This window comes from Telopea speciosissima, chromosome 3 (assembly GCF_018873765.1).
Source record: "Telopea speciosissima isolate NSW1024214 ecotype Mountain lineage chromosome 3, Tspe_v1, whole genome shotgun sequence".
Lineage (NCBI taxonomy): Eukaryota > Viridiplantae > Streptophyta > Magnoliopsida > Proteales > Proteaceae > Telopea > Telopea speciosissima.
In genome coordinates, this window is record NC_057918.1 from 23,592,447 (window position 1) to 23,611,764 (window position 19,318).

The window sequence follows — 19,318 nt, forward strand, 5'->3', positions numbered from 1 at the left end:
ATAACTCTTATCTGCTTATGTTAGATATTTAATTGGTTCCGCAGGGAGCTGAGCTCTCTGTGGTAGCTCCATCCACGAATTGATTTGGGTTTTTTATAGCACCACATCCTAACGGTCCCATATGGGCTGGTTCCAAGCATCAGCTTTTAGGATAACTCTCTAAACAGGAAAAGGAGGAAAAAATAAAGGAATGAGACACACAAGTAAAATCCAAACTCTTCCTCTTTTCATAAAAGAAGTATCATGGTATCAAATCATTACAAAAGTCAACAAGTGCATACATAGAGCTATACCTCCTTCCCTTCATACATTATCTTACCTAATTAAAAATTAATCTTGAAAAAAAAAAGCTGCAGCTCAGAATATTTTTCTGGCTGCCAGCCCCATAAAAACTTATATAGATTTAAACATTGATGCCAATTTTCACCTATTAAATTTCACAATTATATATCTTCATTCCTTAAAGTTCAATCTTAAATAAAACTGCAAGTCTCTTCTGCAAATCCTATCCTTGATTCCTTAGTATCATAAACAACCCTCAGGTTCGTCTGCTGATAATTCCCAATGATCCCAATCTCGTCTTCATAAGATAGACTAGCCAGAGCCAAACAGACCTGAGAAGTATCTGTTTTAACAAAATAAAAGATGCCATGGACATCCACATTTATCTTAATATCACCCTCATAATGCATCTTCACTGTAGGAATGTTCACTTCTTGGTACCCTGTGAGGTTAAAGCATGTATCCAGAATGGAAAAACCAGGAGCTGAAGGGAATCCAGAAAATTGTTTCAGGAACTCAGCTTTCAGAGCCCTGTAAACTGATGGAGGAAGTCTAGTGATTACAGTTCCAGAGTCTATCAGAATTCCGGCTTTAGCAAACCCTGGAGCTTGTAAAGCTACCCCACCAATGCTAATATCCGTAAGGTTGAGTAGATAAAAGGTAGAAAGCTGTGGATTTGGAACCATTTTAGTGTAAGAGATGGGAGTGGAATTCTTGTAAACAGAAGAATCCTCACCTAGAATAAGTGATCCAGATGCATCATCTTCTAGTGAAGGTAAACAGTAGGAGAAAACTCCTCCAAATTGGCTATATGTTTGAGAAACTAATGAAAGCTCGCTGCGGCCTAGGCCCATTAGACCGGCAGCTCCCCCAAAGAGACCTTTGTTGTTCCTGCCACAACCAAAGAGAAAATTTTGAACGGCAGTGGTACCAAGATTAAGGTGTTCGCGACCTAATTCACCACGAGTATAGGATCCGTCTCCATAACTCACATAGTAGTTGCAGGTTGGTTGACTAGTCCCACAAACTCCTGAATTTCCAGTTGCAAATTCTAGGGACTGGCAAGTGGAAGAATTGCAGAGAACTGGTTGGTATGATGGGGAGGCCATTGGCTTGAAGAGTGGATCTTGTTGGTTGTAACATGAATTACAGGGTTCACACTGGACCCATGTCAGATCACTTCCTGTGTCCACTATCACAGTCATATTCTTACCACCCAATTCGACTGTAACAATGTAGTTAAGCGTCTGAATTTTTATGCCTGAAGTAACAGGAATTTGGGTTTCAGACAGGTCTTCAATCTCGCCAGAAAGCGCTTTTTTGATTTGCAATTGCAATGACCGCACCCTAATATCGTCGGCAATTAAGTGCTTCTGAAGCTCTTTGTCCCAGTCCTTGATCAGTCCAGAGCAGTAATCTTTGTGCTTCATTTCCAATACAGATGCAGCCTTCTCTGTTCCTAAAAATCCAGAAACAGACTATGATTACTGATTCTATGCTTTGGAGATGGCACTGCAACCATATTAGAAACTCTATGTGAAGAAGGTGAAAGAATTCAAGAAGAAGACAGATGAAGAGGCATTTGTGGAAAAAGATTGTGTATTCTACTGTTTCTTTTCCAAAACTAAGAAAAAAAAAGGAAAACATAACTTGAAAGAAAAAAATTGGTATGAAACCAGTACTCGATCTTTTGAACCGATGTTCAAGTTAAGGCATAGATTTTATTGCTTTGACAACACTCAATCTTAATAGGCTTATAACTTTGTAAGCATCTTCTTCATGCAAACAGTTAATTTCCATCCAAACAACCTGGAAATTGGAAAGCACAGAGCCAAAGTGGTGAGTGAAGAAAAGCAAGAGAAGAGAAACCTGAGAAACTAATTCCCATTATCAGTTCCAGAAGAAAGTGGTGGGTTATATACATTGTTTTCTGTTTGTTCAAACTCACTTGATATCTGTGGCTGACATGTAGAGAGATGACCCTGTTCTCTCCATTGAAACTTCTGCAAATTGAAAGCTTTCTTCTCTTGAAAGCACTGAATCCCATTGTCACCACTGAGAAGTAAGAGAAAGAGAAACAGTGGCAGAAGAGACATTGCTTCTGACATTTTTGAGTGGTAGAGAAGAAAAGTATAACTGAAAGATGAGAAATGGGTTGCAGAGGAAAAGAATGGAAGAACAAAGAAAAAGAGATAAAAGGAGAGCAGGGGAGGGGAATGGGGAGATTCTTGGATGTTGGAGTTTGGCATGAGAACAAAATGAGAAGGGCTGGCCTTTGGACCCACTTGTGCATGAGAATTATTGGTGTTTCACGTGCACAGATTACTCAACTAAGTCGGCTCTCATCTTTGGATGACCTAAACAAGAAGATGGATTCTAGTAAGCCTCCAAAGATAAAGAATCCATGGCCCTTCACGGGATCAACTGTTAAACCTTACAACATGAGAGAGAGAATTAGTTTATTATATATTACTGTAGGTCAGTTTTTATGGAAAACTGCAAGCTTGGATTATCTAAAATATCTCTTTTGTTACTTCTTCCCAATTCTGGTGACATCCTCTCCGCGAAAGCAGGGGTAAGGCTGCGTACATTATGACCGTTCTTAGACCCTACAGTGGCGGGAGCCTCGTGAATTAGGTACGTTCTTTTACTGTGGATTCTGAATGATTTTGACCTGATTGGAATCGAAATCAATGGAGACCAGTCCCATATCCAATTCTGAGGTTTTAAACCTTGGAACAGAGAAATAATTTTCGGGTTCAATTGAGAGTACATAAAGGGTTAAAAAGTCCAGGGTAGCTTCATGAATTTTTCTATTTTCCAGGTAAATGTTTACATCGAAACAAACGGAGCCTTTAATAGACAATATTACTGAGGATTAAAGACAATATTGATTAACTAAATCTAAATATTCCCTTCCCTCTACTCCCCACCTTACAAGAGAGAGAGAGGGAATGAAAAACCACTTTACTATGAGATAATACTGATTAACTCCCCAGTCTTACTCTGCAACTACCATTGATTCAACTATAATCTTTCATTCCTTTTTCAGTTAAAAACACTTTAGTATTCTGCTTTAGCATTGAAATGGAAAACTCACTTTCTTCCTAAGCACTCCACCAGATGACATTGAAGAAAATCGCTTAGATAAGTAAAACTTCCAAAGTATCATCCTTTGAATAGAAAAATGTACCCAAAATATATAATTGCAATTAGGGAAAAAGTTGTGCATGACACTAGCTCAAAAATGAAATTACATATTCCCTCGTGTATCACTGTTCATGTGTATGAATGATATATCATAAATGCCCCTTCCCCTATTGTCAAATTCTAAAAAGGGTTTTCTCATTTGTCAGAAATTGCACTCAGACAGTGTAGGAAACCTTCTACCTTGCAATTATTATAAGATGATGGTTATCATCAAAATAACCAACCAAATCAAGACTCAAGACGACTTAAGAAGGAAAAATATTTTCTTTCTTTCTTTAGATGCAATCCTTAAAATAACCATCAACTTTCACTATTTTTGAAAGATCCCTAATAGGGTCAATGCATTCAAAGCTTAGCTAGGTTTCTAAAGAAATCCAAACCTTAAATGGTGAAGGGACTACTTGATGCATGTCCTATGTGGTTCTTACCCCTATATGTTTTCTTAGCTATCTACTTTGTTTATCATCCACAATGGGTCCAAAAGCAAGGCGTGGCAGACACACACACACACACAAAAATAAAGGAACTAGTTGTGGCTTTGACCAAGCTAGTAAAGTTTCCAAAATACACCTTAGGTTAGGTCATAGTACGGTATTCCAATTATACACTATCCCACTTAATGGTGGCATTCAATCATTTTCTGTTTGCTCTTTTTGAATGTAAAATGGGATGAGGAACTTAAAATATTCCTTCATTATGGGCATTGGTACCATTGGATGCCCAAGGGGAAGGGTAGTTTGCACTCCAAATAATAGGGGTGAGAGTTGTACTCGGTCAAGAGTTCTATCGTATGGTCACATCACCAGTAGTGAGGGAATTCTTTGCACTTCACTGGTGAAGGCTTTTGCCTAAAGTTTTTGGGAGTGGGATATGAACCTTAGAAGTAGAAAAAATGTTCTATCTCATATCGTAGTTTAGATGGAGTTGAAATTTTGCATATAGGTGAATCTCAAGCTTTTCAATTCACCTTTTAAGTTTCAGCCCAATTTGATTAAAATATCAAGAACTACCAAGGGACTACAGTTAGGTGTATGGACATACACGGGAATGTATGTCTACATATGAGATGATACATTTAGGTGTGTTTGAAATGCATTGTAGGTTGATTTCACATTCTTGGACGACAAAAAAAATGACCTAGAATGCATTCTAAGAATACATACCAAACATAGCCTTAATATCAAATGACTTCGACTAAATTTTTGACATGTGTCCAATCCACATCATTTTCAAAACATCTAACAATCAGAATTTCCATTTCATCCGCCCACGTGGGAAAAAATGGATATGCTAATAATGGATGGGGCTCTTCTACGACACAGCAAGATGTCTGGTGCACATCGGATGGCCAAAAGCACCCGAGCACACCACCCCATCCAGCGCCCATGTGTTGGGCTGCATGCCCAAGTGCTCTTGACGGTCCAATGTGCGTTGGACGCCCTGCTGTGCCACAAAGGATCCAGGTCCTATGCTAATCTACTTCTAGGTGAGGGTGTGCTAGAGTTTTTTCCCCCTAAAGTTTTACAGTGAGATTCACTATTTTATGCCTAAAGTTGGCATTTTACATTGAACATGGATCCTTCAGGTTATGTTTTTTTTGGTAAAGATCCTTCAGGTTATGTTTGTTTCTAGGTAAAAGTCATGTAACATTAAAATTAGTTGGTGTTATCAGTACAAAAAATTTGGAATCCTTGCAAATTTTCATTTTACATGATTTTTACTTGCAAAAGATGATCGTTAATTAAAAGAAGGTATCAAGTTCTAAATACACTGGTAGAGGTGTCGTTCATACACTCCCAATAATATACGAGGGCAAAAAGAATGCTACCTAGTCACATGGCCCGTGTGGCTCCTGCAACTAGACACAGAAATGCATACAAGTACCGTGCTACCCCCATGGAAAGGCAAAAATTCCACCTACGGTGGTGCTTGCGTGTACGCTCCCATTGGCCAGCATGTGCATGCATGCTCTATAGGCCTAGACAACAATCTCTTTCTCATATACAAGATACCTCGAGTCAAAGAAGGGCATAAGATAGTATATGTTATATGGGAAAAATCTCTCTCTCTCTCTCTCTCTCTCCTCTTTGACCATATGGGTCTTCCTGTATATGAATGGTGAGGTACCCTCCTCTCATGTGCCTATTGGCTTGACGGGAAAGATGTTATTACATACCAGAGTGACATAATTATGAGGTCTTTACTTTTTGTGCTTAAAATGGAGTGTCTTAATCAGACATTATAAATCATGCCTAATGAGCATTTTAGCTACAACCACAGTATACTGAGGATGCTATAATGGCTTGAAATGTGCTGGGGAAAAAAATTCTACCACAGAACACTGATGATGCCAAGTCCAAGTTCCTTATACAAATTACAAATTAATACAGGATAGATTAATTAGTCAAACCTATATATGCTCCATAAATTCATGTGTAATATATGTGTATTAAATGAGTCTATACTCTATACATGTGAAAATTTTGAATAAATGATCTTGCTCTGACTTGAATTTTATCTTATCATTAGTAAGTGAAATACTTATGCTTAATTTGGTAATCAATATATTCTTTTATTGGTAAGGATCTGATCAGTTGGTTGTAACAGGTCTTTCCTTTTCTAAATATCACCATTTTACCTTGTGATTTCTGTTCCTTATTTTTGCTGTATTTGGTATCATTTGATATTGGAGCATACATGTAAAAAAGCAGATTCCACTTGTGTGATTGTAAACAAGCTACTTCAAGAAGTATGCAACACAAGGACTTCTTGGGAAGTCACCCATATTACTGCTACCTCAAATAAAATTTTCATTAGCTTTCAACTTTGTAGGTACTAGCTTGTTAAGTACAAAAGTAAGGCAGTGGATCTACACACCACTCGCATGTAATGGTATCTCCCACGTCAAACCAATGGATGCAAACCAATGGATGTATGAGAGGAGGTGTCACATAGTGTGTATAAAGGAGGTCCCGGCCACATGGTCAGGGAGGAAAACTGAGTATTGTTAGAGTGATGTTACCATAGGGTAATAGCGTAAGTTTGTTGAGATTCATACCATGTTGATTGGATACAAAACTAGCATTCAACCAACGACTAACGAATGATCAATTTTTCTATCCAAAATAAATAAATAGGGGGATAGAGTTATACACGCTGTCCGCATGTATTGGTATCTCCTACACTAAGCTAATGGGCACAAGGGACAAAGTGCCTCACGATTCATAGGGCCTACAAGGTCACAAAGGAGAGAGTATAAAAAAGAATCAGGGATGAGAAAAAATGTGAAAGGGTATGTAATACTAACAATGTGTATTTCATTTTCCAATCAAATCAAATCAAAATTAATTTGGAAAAAATGCATATGTCAAAAATACAAATAATATTTAATTATTTATAAGAGTTTTTTTTTTTTTTTTTGGGTTTGAGGTGAATGAGTAAGTGGATTCTGGGTAAAAACCTCTTCATTTTGTTAATGTAATTTCTCTTCTATAAACCCCTGAGTGATAGAAAAAATTACATTTAATAATATTGTATAAGGGATTTTCGGCTGTAAAAAATACAGCAATTGCAAACCCTAACCCGTTAAAACAACTAGTATGATTCTACCCAAAAAAAAAAAACTAGTATGAAGATTCTCGACTATTGATTGGATATAAAAAAATTTAAATATAATTATGTAAAATATGATAATATTTAAATAAGTTTGTAAATAATTTACAAAACTGCCTCCAAACTTGGAATTTTATCCAATCATTGTAAGTAAATTCTCTTAAGATATTCTAAATTATTAGAAAAATGAATTCAATGTTGAGTATCTCTTTCACTTAGTAATACGAATCTGAATTACCGATATATAACCAAATGTAAGGGAATATATTACTTTTTTAGGCTAGGTGGGTGGCAAATTTCATCATCCTCTAGGTTAAAATTTTACGAAAATATACTTCAATCCAGACGTCCAATCATCTCTGACAAAAGATTCTAATCCAACGTTCGTTTGGAAAAGTTCATAGGCTTTGACTATGACCCTCGATCTATTCTATCAGTTTCCAAAAGCATTCCCGACCGACTTTATCCAAAAATGTATATTCACATCCACTTCAAACTTCCAATGTCTACGTGTCCATGTCTTTATTATGACACATGTGTCCCCTTAACCAATCACAATAAAGAGCCCGCAGACAAGCGAGGAACACCCTCGAGGAAGGTTCACGAACTGGGCCCAACACATATCCACTGATTTACACGTGTCATTACGCACGTGGCGCCGACCTTAATAACGTTACGCCGACATATACTTCCGTCACCTTCCATCTCTCTACTGTAATTAAAAAAATTTAAATTTCCAGATATGAAATGACGAAAATAACTATCTAAACTTTATTTTTAATATTTGAAGTAGAGGTTATCTTCGTAATTATAAGACTTCGTTTTTAAATTACACACGAGTCCTTTACAGTCACGTTTGCCGTCAAAGTCCACCGTGGCGTCCGTTAGGATTCCTGATCTTTCGCGTGCGAAAGAAAGAATTTTGCTAGGGTTTTCAGTCTGTCCGATACTCGTTCAAACGGCGGGAAAATTCGTCGCAGAGCCGAGGAATTCGTTTTGGGATCCGCAGAAGTAGGGTTTCTTCGCTCTTGGAATTAGGAGAACTGTGTATTGAAGGTTTCATTTTGATCTGGTGTTGCTTCTCTGCTTCGTTTTAGTGTTTCCGGGTTTTGGTTCGAAATTTGATGGTTCAGTTGATGAATTCGGGTGATCTCCTACCGGAATCCGAGTCGCAGTGTCGGAATAAGTTTCCGGTGAAGTTGGAGATCGAAGACCCGTTAGATGAAGAGCACGGCTCTCTCAACAAGCGAGCCAAGCTCTCCCTTCCTCCTCAGCAGGTCTCAATTTTATTCTGATTTTAATTTTCTGTATTTTCTGTTATGAGTTTTCGATTGATTTATGGATGTAGTTCCTGTCTATTTCAGTAGAACAAGTTCAGGGTTTTGGTGTTTATGGGTTTATTTTAGTGTTCATTTCTGATTTGGGCTCCCGATTTTTCCGTGGATGGTTTTTTTTATTAAGTTGAGTTTGTTTAATTTTTATGTTTGTTTACTGCAGCAGTGGAACTCTGGAAGTGGCGTATTTCCGATCCCGCCTTCACAGTATAACCCACTTGATGAGCCTAGTCCATTGGGTTTGAGATTGAAGAAGAGCCCCTCATTTTTGGATTTAATTCAAATGAGGCTCTCTCAAGGGAATGCTTCAACTGTAACCAGTGGAAGTCTTGAAGTAGGGAAAAAGAAGGATGGTAAAGGTGCTGCTGCTCCTGGAAATACTGATAAGCTCAAGGCTTCCAATTTTCCTGCTTCGCTTCTAAGAATTGGAACTTGGGAGGTAAATTATGTTGTATCTATTGGGTTTTAAAATGCTTTAACTTTTCTATGTTTTTCCTATAGTGTGCAATTAACTGAAATTTTTGGGGTGACAGTGTATATCAAGATATGAAGGTGATCTCGTTGCGAAGTGTTACTTTGCGAAGCATAAGCTAGTTTGGGAGGTTCTTGAAGGGGGCCTTAAGAGTAAGATAGAAGTTCAGTGGTCAGATATCATGGCTATTAAAGCAAATTGCCCAGATAACGGACCTGGGACCTTGGATATAGTGGTAAATTTTCGCCTTCGTATGTGAAACAGTATTGCATTTTTGAATTTGTTGTTATTTCTGTCTGACACAAGCATGTGCTTTTATGGTATAGCTGGCCAGACAACCTCTCTTCTTTAAGGAGACCAATCCGCAGCCTAGGAAGCACACCCTATGGCAGGCAACTTCAGATTTCACTGGTGGACAGGCTAGCATAAACAGGTAACAGAAGGGAAACAGCTTACTATTTCCTCTCTATTTGATCCCAACATTTAAAGGTGAATTCAATTTTTAACTGTTCTTTATGATAAACTTATGTTTTTGCGGGGTATGGAAGTTTTGTTGTAACTACCATGGTAATATATTGCTGTATTCATATTTAGAATTGTATCTGGTTATTCAGTCACCCCTTCAGTTATTGGTAGTTGATTTGTTCTTCTGCTCTTAATTTTGAAAATGTGATGTGCTGCATTGATCTGGCAGCCAAATTTAACTTACTCACCCAATTTAGCTAAAATAGAAAGATTAAGTTCAGTAGTAAACAGACATAAACATTAAAAAGGTGTTTTAGGTTCAGTGAGAAATAAAAGTGGATGGGAAAACGTACATAGAAAGGAAAGGAAAAGGAGGATAGAAAGATCTAGAAGTTGATATCCGCATGCAAGACCATCGGTAGTGAGTTTTTGGAAACCTTTTGGGGTTCTATGCCAAACTCAGCTTTAGCTCATTGTGAAAGTTTTATTTCCAAGATATAAGCATACACATGAAAGCGAATGGTTAGTGAGATGGATATCAAACTGTGAATTTCGATTCAAGGCCATGGGAGATGAGAGACCTGAAGGAACTCTGTGCTGTAGTTGTCAAGGTGACCATGTTGGCCATAGGGCTATATGAGTTTTCGGTAAATTGCCTGTATAGGGTTTCACTATATATTTGTAGTGAGGGATTCTTTCTCCATAATCAATCTGAGAGAGGTGTGAGGACGAGTGGTTGTAACCCTATTCTCCATTGATAGTGAAGCAGATCTCATCTTACTGTGGATGTAGGCAATCTTGCCGAATCACGCAAATCCTTGTGAGCATTGTGTGATTTCCATTCATTTCCTGTTTCATTTTAGGTTCTCGTTTTTCTACAGACCCAAGACAGTGGAGGGGTGCCTAGGTGATGAGGAGTCTGCTTAGGTGGGCATGCATTATATGTAGTATAACAATGATATAATTATGCTTATATGCTACATAAAAAATCTACGTTTAAGCCACATCAATGCAATATGATATAATTATGTTTGTAACAATCTAATATGAGAAAACCAACATATAATAAACAAAGCATAGTATATAATATAGGCATATTCATCAGAAAAACAATAAGAGGGTTAGAATTAGAATCAATTTCATATAAATATAAAATAAAAATAAAAAGTAGACCATACAACAAGGCAGGCCAAGTCAGCACCCAGGTAACCAAGGTGGTAGCCTTTCCGGCATCCAATAAGGTCTGATGTTGCCTTGTACCCTTGATTGCGCTTGGACACCTAGGCAGCACTTGGGAGACACCTTGACAATTATTCTCTATACATTGGTGTTTGTGAGGATCGGCCGATCCTTGACGGGACTGATTCTATCTTTGGCTGTCTATCATTTGATTTCCATATCATCCATTCATGCATTGGTTAGTTTTTTTAATTATCTTTTTAGCTAAAACAAATTGCTCCTTTTCCATGCTTCTGTTGGTTCAGTAATTTTTTGCCACTGGCCTTCTATTTATATATCATTTCCTCATCCTTGATTTGTTAAATTAGACATCTGCCTCTTCACATATGCCTCCTCTTCAACAAGATGATCTTTCCTCTGTTTTCTTCAATTATATTTGTATGAAAACTCTTTTTTTTATCCAAAGAGTTACCTGGTAAATTTGTCAGGGAAGCTATTGCATGATGACCGAGAATATGGATTACACTATACATTTTTGCATTGTCATCATAGGTCTCAGTATGTATTGAAGTGGGGTATACTGTGAGAACTGCACACCTAGATGGGATTGTATCTGAGCACATGGAGGTGGGAATCCAGCTTGAGGCTGTTAAGTTAGTTATCATACACTTAAACGATCTGTCTTACATATGCATGTAGCATTTGGTGGGTTCCATGTGTTGATTGTTGAACATGAAATATTGACTGTGTTCTTATGTCTGCAGACGACATTTTCTGCAGTGCCCACAAGGTTTATTGAGCAAGCATTTTGAAAAGCTTATCCAGTGTGATCTTCGTCTGAACATGCTGAGCCAACAGCCAGAAATAGTGTTAGATTCTCCATACTTTGAACCCAGAGGTTCTGTTTTTGAGGACCCAGATGAATCCAAATGCCAAGTTTTCGATCCACTGAATAGTGAATATGTAGCCCCCTTCCCTGGGTTCCGGGATGAGGCATCGCCATCTGCTACCCAGTCATCTACCTCAAAAGGTGAACTACTGGATCCTGTCGGAAGACCTTCATCACCAGGTCGTGTGCCTCTTGAAGTTCCTTCTCCTAGCTCAGGTATTTGTTGTGATCTGCCATGTATTCTTACAAATGTGGATGATAGAAATTCTTTACAAAGTTATGATGAGTTAAAAATAGTTGTTTTTCTAGCTTTTGGATGAACAGGACTGATTTTCTTAGAAATAAAAAAATCTTGGAGGCTCAGACAATCTGGAACTTTCTCAAAGAATTTTATGGTCCATATGGAAGAATTTTGATACATGGCCTGTGGCCATTATATTTTTATCTTGTAAAAGAGAACAAGTTCACCTCCTGCACTAAGTATATTATCAAATATGCAATTAAAGTATGCTTTTATTTGGAGCAATGCATTGTATTCATTAAAAAGAATCCATTAGCAAATAACTTTACTAGAACACCAAAAGAGAAGGGGGGGGGGAATTATTGTTGTTGATTCATTCATTGATGAATCCAAGATGTCATAGGTTCATAGAGTTAAAAAATGACCAGTTGTTTGTTGGATTTAGCTATAAGTTAGAAGAAATAATTTTATACTGAACCATCTACTTTATCTTTGTTTTGGGATGAAATATAACTTCTCCAGTGACATGATTTGATCTGTTTGGTTACGCTAGTCTTTTGTGAACTAATTATCACATGTCATTTTCACCATGTGATTTCGGTGATTAGCATAGCTTGTTTATACAACTCTTGATTAGTGCAGATATTTTAATTCGAAGCCCAACTGGTGTCATTTTCCAAATTTTTAAATATCTTAAAAAACTCATTGCATGAACTACCAATAAAATCAACATAATTGGAGCAGGGTACTGGCCTAGGTTGAAAGATCTCAAAGGTCTAGAATTATGGAATATCTTCATTGGTTGAAGCCACTTGTCTTCATTAGCATTTCTCTGGCTGTGTTTATATCTGTCATACGTGACCATGGTAAGTTATATTGTCAAAATCGCTTTGAAGTTGTGGCATTTATCATGTTCAAATGGATTGCTTTTTCTCTCTCACTGTTCATGACATTAACACATCTAGGTTTTCTACTGAGTTTACTGACTATAATATGGTGCAATGAGACTTGAATTTGCTCCATTTTTGGTTGTGCAAATGAATTACCCCAAATTCGGAAGGGGGGGTGTTGGTGAACATTTGCCCAGTTGCACGTATTATTCTTATTAATTGTATTTTTATTTGTATTTGTTGGTTGGTAGAAATGAATTCTCGTGTAAACCTTACTGAGCCTGATTTATCTTTCTTATGTGATAATGGATATCCGGGCTATTGAAGAAACTGGAAGCAGTGAAACTGAGGAATCGAAAGGGCTTAACCAGTGGGACCAATTGAAAGTTCCTGGACTTCGTTCTTCCATGTCTATGAGTGATCTTGTGAGCCACATCGGACATTGTATATCAGAGCAGATGAACTCTGGCAATCCTCTTTTCTCTGGTGAAGGTTTACAGGGCAAGGACATGCTGGAGGAGATTGCCCAGTACTTGCTTAGTGATTCTCAACTTACTTCAGCCTCTGATGAGAAGTCCCTAATGTCTCGAGTCAATTCCCTTTGTTGTCTTCTACAGAAGGATCCTGCTACAGTTCAAAACTTGCAGCTTAGCAGCGAAGGTGGCCTTGATGCGACTGATGAGAGCAAGAATGATGTACCCAACTCCATCCCCGACTCAAAACAAGAGATTAAGGCCATGGCTGATCTTCCAGTGGTTGATGGGGAATCTCATGAATTGTCCGGCTATAAGCAAACTCCAGCTATGTCAAGGAAAGACTCAGTTGGGGATTTGCTGCTTAATCTCCCGCGCATTGCATCTCTGCCACATTTCTTGTTCAACATCTCAGAAGATGGTGAGAATCGAGCTAGATAAGCCCTGCTCTCCCCACCCTACCCCAACAAAAACCCCAAGATTAATCCTGCTCTCCCCACCCTATCCCCAACAAAACCCTCAATTCCCAGGCCATGTACATAATGTAATGAAAGATCTTTTTTTTAGCCTTTGATGGTGATGCATTTTCAGGTTCATTGAAGTTTTAGGATTCGGAGATTCATTTAGTCCCATACAAGGGACTGAGCACCGGGTGCTGTAATTCAATGCGGGCTGGATATGCAACATTTCCTTGTATAATAAAGTAGTATTCTCTTCATCAAAAAAATTAAAATTAGTATTCTCTTTGTAACTCTAAGTAGTCAAGTGAATGACCTCTGAACAAAGTTCAAGAGAGCAAAGTTGGCGATGTGGGTTCGGTCTGTTAATTACGATTTCGATCTGGTCGTAATCAGCCAGAATGGTTGAAACACCAAAAATTGGAATTGGAAAGACCGCAAAATTTTCTCAAAAGTCTGATATTTTTTAGTTTTCTTTTTAGTAAACTTGCGGATCTTGGTACTTGAGGTAAGTTGCATTGCTTGTCTGCCTAAAAGAGGGAAATAATGGCTAAAAAAACCAATAAAGAACAAACCTGAAACCAGTTGATTCAAAAGAGGGTTCCCAACATTGCCAGAAATCAGGATTTGGTGCCTGCCATTTTCGATTCGATTCATCTGATACAATTCTGATCCTCAAATCATGCCTCTGAATTACTTGTTTTGGATGTGTCAAATTGTGTTAAATATTGGTGTTAAAGATCCGAGGTAGAAGGGCATTTTTTATACCCTTATGAAGAAGAAATTGAAGTTGAACCATCCACAGATGTTGATCTTGATTCTTGACCATCATTTCTTCATGAATATTAGGTTGTCGTTTCACGTTTGGAATTAACTGTACCTTGCTCTCTCTTATTCCTAAGATAGATAATGCTGAATATGTGGTGTCAAAAATCATTATTAAGTTGTTGTTAATCAATATAGATTTCGAGAGGTTTTGGATTGAATCAATTGTGTTTTTTCCAGGCTGCTTTTGTTATGGGGCAGCAGATCTCTGACGCCATTATTATTGATGAGGTTTTTGATTTGGATTCAGATCCTCTACAATCAAGGTGGTAGCGGCCATCGTGCTATCACGGCCTATGGGAGCAACATGTGAAATATTACGATCCAACGGCCAAGCTTAAAAATAATTCAAAAGTCACCTAACTGACTGAGTTATTCTCATCAAACCAAAATCGACCGGATCTATCAGACCAAACTTAGCTAGTGTCATTTGGAATTATAAAATGACATGCTTATGTATTTATTTATTCGAGAAAGATTTTTGTGCCATTCACAAAGGCAGCATAGGAGAAACTCTGGCTAAAAGCAACATTTACAAGGAAAGGGGGTGGTTGAAGTAACCAAACACAAGAAACAGAAAACCTAGATGCGCTAGAAGCCAAGATCAGAGTCACAAGAAAAATGAATGAAGTAATTACAAGAAAAATAACTGGAAAGCCTAAGAGTGTCCTCAACAATAGCTCCAACTGCCCAATCAAGTGAAGCCTCTATTTTGTTAAGAGGCCGGGAAATTCAAATCGGGTGTTTTACATGATTTTTATAAGGTTCAGGTGATTTTGGCCGATTCTGACTAGATCGAAACGACAAAACTCGATCCCATTTCTCAATTATGTACTCTTGCACCATGATATATTTACTCATTTTGTGTCTAATTTGGATTTTTCTTATTTCACATCTTTTAAAGTGTCAAATAATTTGCAATCTTATTTTTTGCCGTCGAAAAGTGAGGAAGAAAATGACAACTCTTTACAATGATATAATATTAAGACACTTTTAAAATGTTTTTGAAACTTCTTTTACCCAACCTTATTAAGGAACTTTTGGAATAGAACCATTGACAATCAAAAGAAGATTACATGTTCTAAATACACCAACTCCATATGACCCTGCCCAGGCTGAGGTTTCGCCTCTTAGTCATGCGGCGATTTGATTGGATGACAACGTAACAGCTCCAGCGCAATACAAGTTTTTCTTCTATTACAATTTGATTGACATTGTATCTTAATCTACAAGGTAATCTTGTAGCTCAAATGAATGTCTAAACATAACAGAGAAATCAAAAGCAAACAATAATCAAACTACATGCCATTTTTAAAATTTAAATGTACTTTTGGCTTTTGCATGTACAATATTGTATGCGTGCCAAACAAGTTTCATAAAGATCATCATTCCAATGTAGGTAACAGTTACCCATCTCAACAACAAACAATATAATGGAGATAGTATTTGTATTTACAATAATGAATTACCATCTCAAACACATTCTATAGCAAAGCATTGGAACAACAAAATCAATCTATTAAGGATCCTCTGTACCTTCTGCATCCATTCCCTCATTCTCCTGCAACATGTTCATCAACATAGAGATCTCGTTCTGCAGCATCGCGTTTTCCCTCTCTACATCACTCCGTTTCTGGCGCTCTTCCAGTAGTTGAAGCTGAAGATGTTCAAGGCACCGAGCATCCTCCTCTAACTGTTCATTCAACCCATCAATTTCCCGGTCCTGCAAACCAAGAATCAAAGTTGCCAAGTCATTCACTAAAATAAGATTGGAATCAAAACAAAGGCAATAAGGCTTTAATTGAGCAGGATTTAGAAGACCTTTCTATTCATTTCCTGAACTGCAATCCGACGCATGCTTTCTACAACATCTACATTTACAAGCTTGCGCTTCTTTCCAATCAACCAGCCTTTGGGGTAGCTTGCAGAGTCAAAATCTGGCGGGGGAAGTAGGACTTCAGCTGATGATCGCGAACCATGGATGTTCATTGTGGGTTCTAGAGGTTCAAAGAGAGCCTTTCGACGCTCGGAAAGAGCCACTGGGGTGGCCACTGAATCTTGTGGGTTCTCAGTCACCATAGGTTCCTCATGTTTAATGGCTGTTTCTTCTGTTGCCTTGTCCAAATTCTGACGATTAGCTGCCAAAAAGGCTCCTGTTTTAGTCAGTAAAATGGCAGAAAATTAATGAATCTTACCTCTTTTAGCAAGATTTCCATGTTTACTAGAATAAAAAACTCCAAAATCTTTCATAGATTCAGCAATGTTAATAAACAAACAAGGACTTCCTGCAATCTCTGAGCTTATGTAAACCATAGAAAGGTCTAATTTTCTACTCAATGGATAATGATTTCGGGCTATTCTTTAGGTATATTTCTGGTTTGGAATTGTGCGTATTGAAACAGCTATCTATTGTTAGAAGGCATGTCGTGCTATATCAGTAGAAAGAAGATAAACTGTGTATATGGAATTTGATACAGTTCTGTATAAGCTTTCCCACAAAGAAACAGTTTTCATGGCTAACGCTACCTAAAAAAAACTGAGGAAATATGTCTTTAACTGTCACTGAATCACCACAAATTTCAATTAACCAGTACTATTATCAACTCGAAACCTCTGTTTTGAAAGAGAAAGAAGCAACAATTTTTCTAAGGACCTTGACATTACCCACAGGAGAAGAGGTAGACATCAATCAGAATCCGTAGCAAATAACTTCTATTCCAAGGAATTGGCATATGGGTATGACCTAAACCATGCAAATTTCAATACCCAACTTCAGATTTCTGAGAAAACTCGTATGAAGTCCAGCTCCCTCAATTCCACCCCAGAGCCCGTTCAATGATAAATGACAGAAAAAACAGAGAATTAAGTTCGAAAGAGAGAAAGATCTGAAATTACCTGATCGTTTCCGAGAATTCCAGAAAATACGGGTAGGGGAAATGGAGGAGAACCCATCCATTTTCTCTTCTGGCTTTCTCCGTTCTGAATTTGACAGCTCCATCAAGAAAATCAAAGCTCCTTCACATCAGGGTATCTGTATTTTCCATTTGCAGAGATACTAAAGAGAAATTCCTAATAAGTAGAAAGGTTGGTAAGAGAGAAAGAGAGAGAGACTGTAAAGTCTTTGGCCTTAAGTTTACTACTTTCTCTGTTTTGGTTGTTTCCTTATTATCTTCTTCACTGCTTTAAGCATGCAGGTGGGCTTGCACTGCTTTGAAAGAAAGCAGCTCCAGCTGATTCACCATAAGCCGATAACTGATAAGCCCTCCGGTGCCTGGTGGCGGGTGTCTCTAACGATGATGTCTCATCATGATTATTGGACGGGTGGATTTGGGTTTGAAGGAAAAGATCTTGGTACGACAATCCCTTAGTGGGCCCCTCGCTTTCCTTGGGTTGTGTGTGTGATTCCTGTCTACCATACCTTGCACCGCTAGAGAGAAGAAAGACAATTGTTTTATCTTCGGAAATTTTTATCACTTTCCTATACTTTCCCCACAGTTACTCACTTCCTTACTCAAACTTTCACCTGACTCCTTATTACAAAAAAAACAGGACACGTGCAGAGAATATATCACGCAATTGAACCGTCTTTACAGGTGCCGGCGTCTTTGGGCATTTATGACAATCCAACTATATTCAATTCAGAGATCGTGCACACAAACATTTTGGGATCAGGATCGTCTCCAGGAACAGGGAATGCCCAGCCCAGGGCGCTGCGAGTTGTTGGGTTGTTCCACATATATCTGTAGGCATGTATCAAGATGTGTACAGCATAGTTTAATCGTTGGATATCCCCTGGCAGCACCCTAGACGGACACCTCCATGGAGATGAGCTAAATTCAACATTTTTGGGGGATAGGATTTACGTCTTTCATGGGGTTGGGGCGGTCATTTTGCATCCCTATGTCTTGCAATGGTCATAGACTAATTAATATTCGTTTCCCCTAAGTAAATAAAGAGAAAGAGAAAGCAAACCAGTCGCACAATGCATGTTGCTCCAAGCCCTGACATAGGGACATGCGAAATGATCGCCGCACCCACTGAAACCACAAAAATGGCAAAGGGTGCAACGATCATTTTGCACGTCCCTATGTCAAGGCACAGGGGCAGCGTATCTTACGCAAACGGGTGGCATTCTTACTCCCATAAATAAATAAATTCTCTCACCTAGTACCTGAAAGTACCCAAATAACCCCTCCTTTTTCATTTTATTCAACTCCTAACTACCATTCCTATCTATTTTCATCTACTTAACAGATGTGGTACCCATTCTTTTTCTTCATCATCTTCTTCTTTCTCTGCGTAGGGATGATGAAACCATCTCCCCACTAAACCTCCCTCACCTTCACCCTCCCCTCTCCCCTCTCCCCCCCCCCCCCCATGTTGGGAACCTCATCCCTGAAGCCTCCATCCGATTTCCAGTTGAATATCAGAAAACATCTCTAATTTGGGAACATCAATGGTTAAAAAATTGTGGAGAGATCAAAACATGTTGTATGTGGTATGTTGGCCCTATAAAGATATTCATTAGCCTCATTCATGTCCCTTCTTCATCTGTTTAATGGCTTGAGCTGTATTTGGTGTCTTCTTTTGGAATATCTTTAACACTTCCATAGATGGGAGCTTCATTACCAAATTCCCATTGTGGATTATTTGATGTAGGAGTTTGGAATCGCACTACCAAGTTAATGGCACCATTAAAACACACCCAAACGGAATGGAACCATGAACAACCGTGTTTAGACATAGACAGTAACATCCCAAACTCAGTATCCTGCCCTTTCGAAGGAGAAGGAACAGAGTATTCTGTATTCTATTCTCAAAAATATCTCCCAAAGAGAATCACCTCAAAACTAGATCAGGAAATAACAATGTCTTTCAACCCTAGATTTCTGCAAATATTTCTTGATCCCCAGAAAACAAATAGAGAGGTTTAAACTTGAAGCAAGAACCCAACTAAAAACAGGGGAGTGATAAATTTTCACTCCCCA

The 19,318-nt window shown here is 38.2% G+C and overlaps 3 protein-coding genes across 6 annotated transcripts; 1 reads left to right on the plus strand and 2 right to left on the minus strand.

Moving 5' to 3' along the window:
• Nucleotides 1-209: 209 nt before the first annotated feature.
• On the minus strand, nt 210-2,508 carry LOC122654657 (aspartyl protease family protein At5g10770). 3 transcript variants are annotated; one of them, XM_043848859.1, is made up of 2 exons: nt 2,231-2,508; nt 210-1,750 (listed from the first exon to the last, which is right to left on the minus strand). In XM_043848859.1, the coding sequence occupies exons 1-2, from the start codon at nt 2,388-2,390 to the stop codon at nt 474-476; spliced, it is 1,437 nt and encodes a 478-aa protein (XP_043704794.1). In that variant the 5' UTR covers nt 2,391-2,508; the 3' UTR covers nt 210-473. The 3 variants fall into 3 exon arrangements, with proteins under 3 accessions (XP_043704794.1, XP_043704795.1, XP_043704796.1); XM_043848860.1 differs by having other exon boundaries at nt 210-1,741; nt 2,231-2,506; XM_043848861.1 differs by lacking the exon at nt 2,231-2,508 and adding an exon at nt 2,152-2,200 and having other exon boundaries at nt 210-1,741.
• A 5,720-nt stretch (nt 2,509-8,228) lies between these two features.
• On the plus strand, nt 8,229-13,511 carry LOC122654656. Of its 2 annotated transcripts, none has more exons than XM_043848857.1 (6): nt 8,229-8,381; nt 8,602-8,877; nt 8,972-9,145; nt 9,237-9,343; nt 11,319-11,659; nt 12,902-13,511. In XM_043848857.1, the coding sequence occupies exons 1-6, from the start codon at nt 8,229-8,231 to the stop codon at nt 13,486-13,488; spliced, it is 1,638 nt and encodes a 545-aa protein (XP_043704792.1). In that variant the 3' UTR covers nt 13,489-13,511. The 2 variants fall into 2 exon arrangements, with proteins under 2 accessions (XP_043704792.1, XP_043704793.1); XM_043848858.1 differs by having other exon boundaries at nt 8,605-8,877.
• Nucleotides 13,512-15,661: 2,150 nt separating this feature from the next.
• On the minus strand, nt 15,662-17,522 carry LOC122656927 (protein HEADING DATE REPRESSOR 1). The gene is made up of 3 exons (XM_043851629.1): nt 17,226-17,522; nt 16,152-16,468; nt 15,662-16,053 (listed from the first exon to the last, which is right to left on the minus strand). The coding sequence occupies exons 1-3, from the start codon at nt 17,326-17,328 to the stop codon at nt 15,850-15,852; spliced, it is 624 nt and encodes a 207-aa protein (XP_043707564.1). The 5' UTR covers nt 17,329-17,522; the 3' UTR covers nt 15,662-15,849.
• Between the last annotated feature and the right edge of the window lie 1,796 nt (nt 17,523-19,318).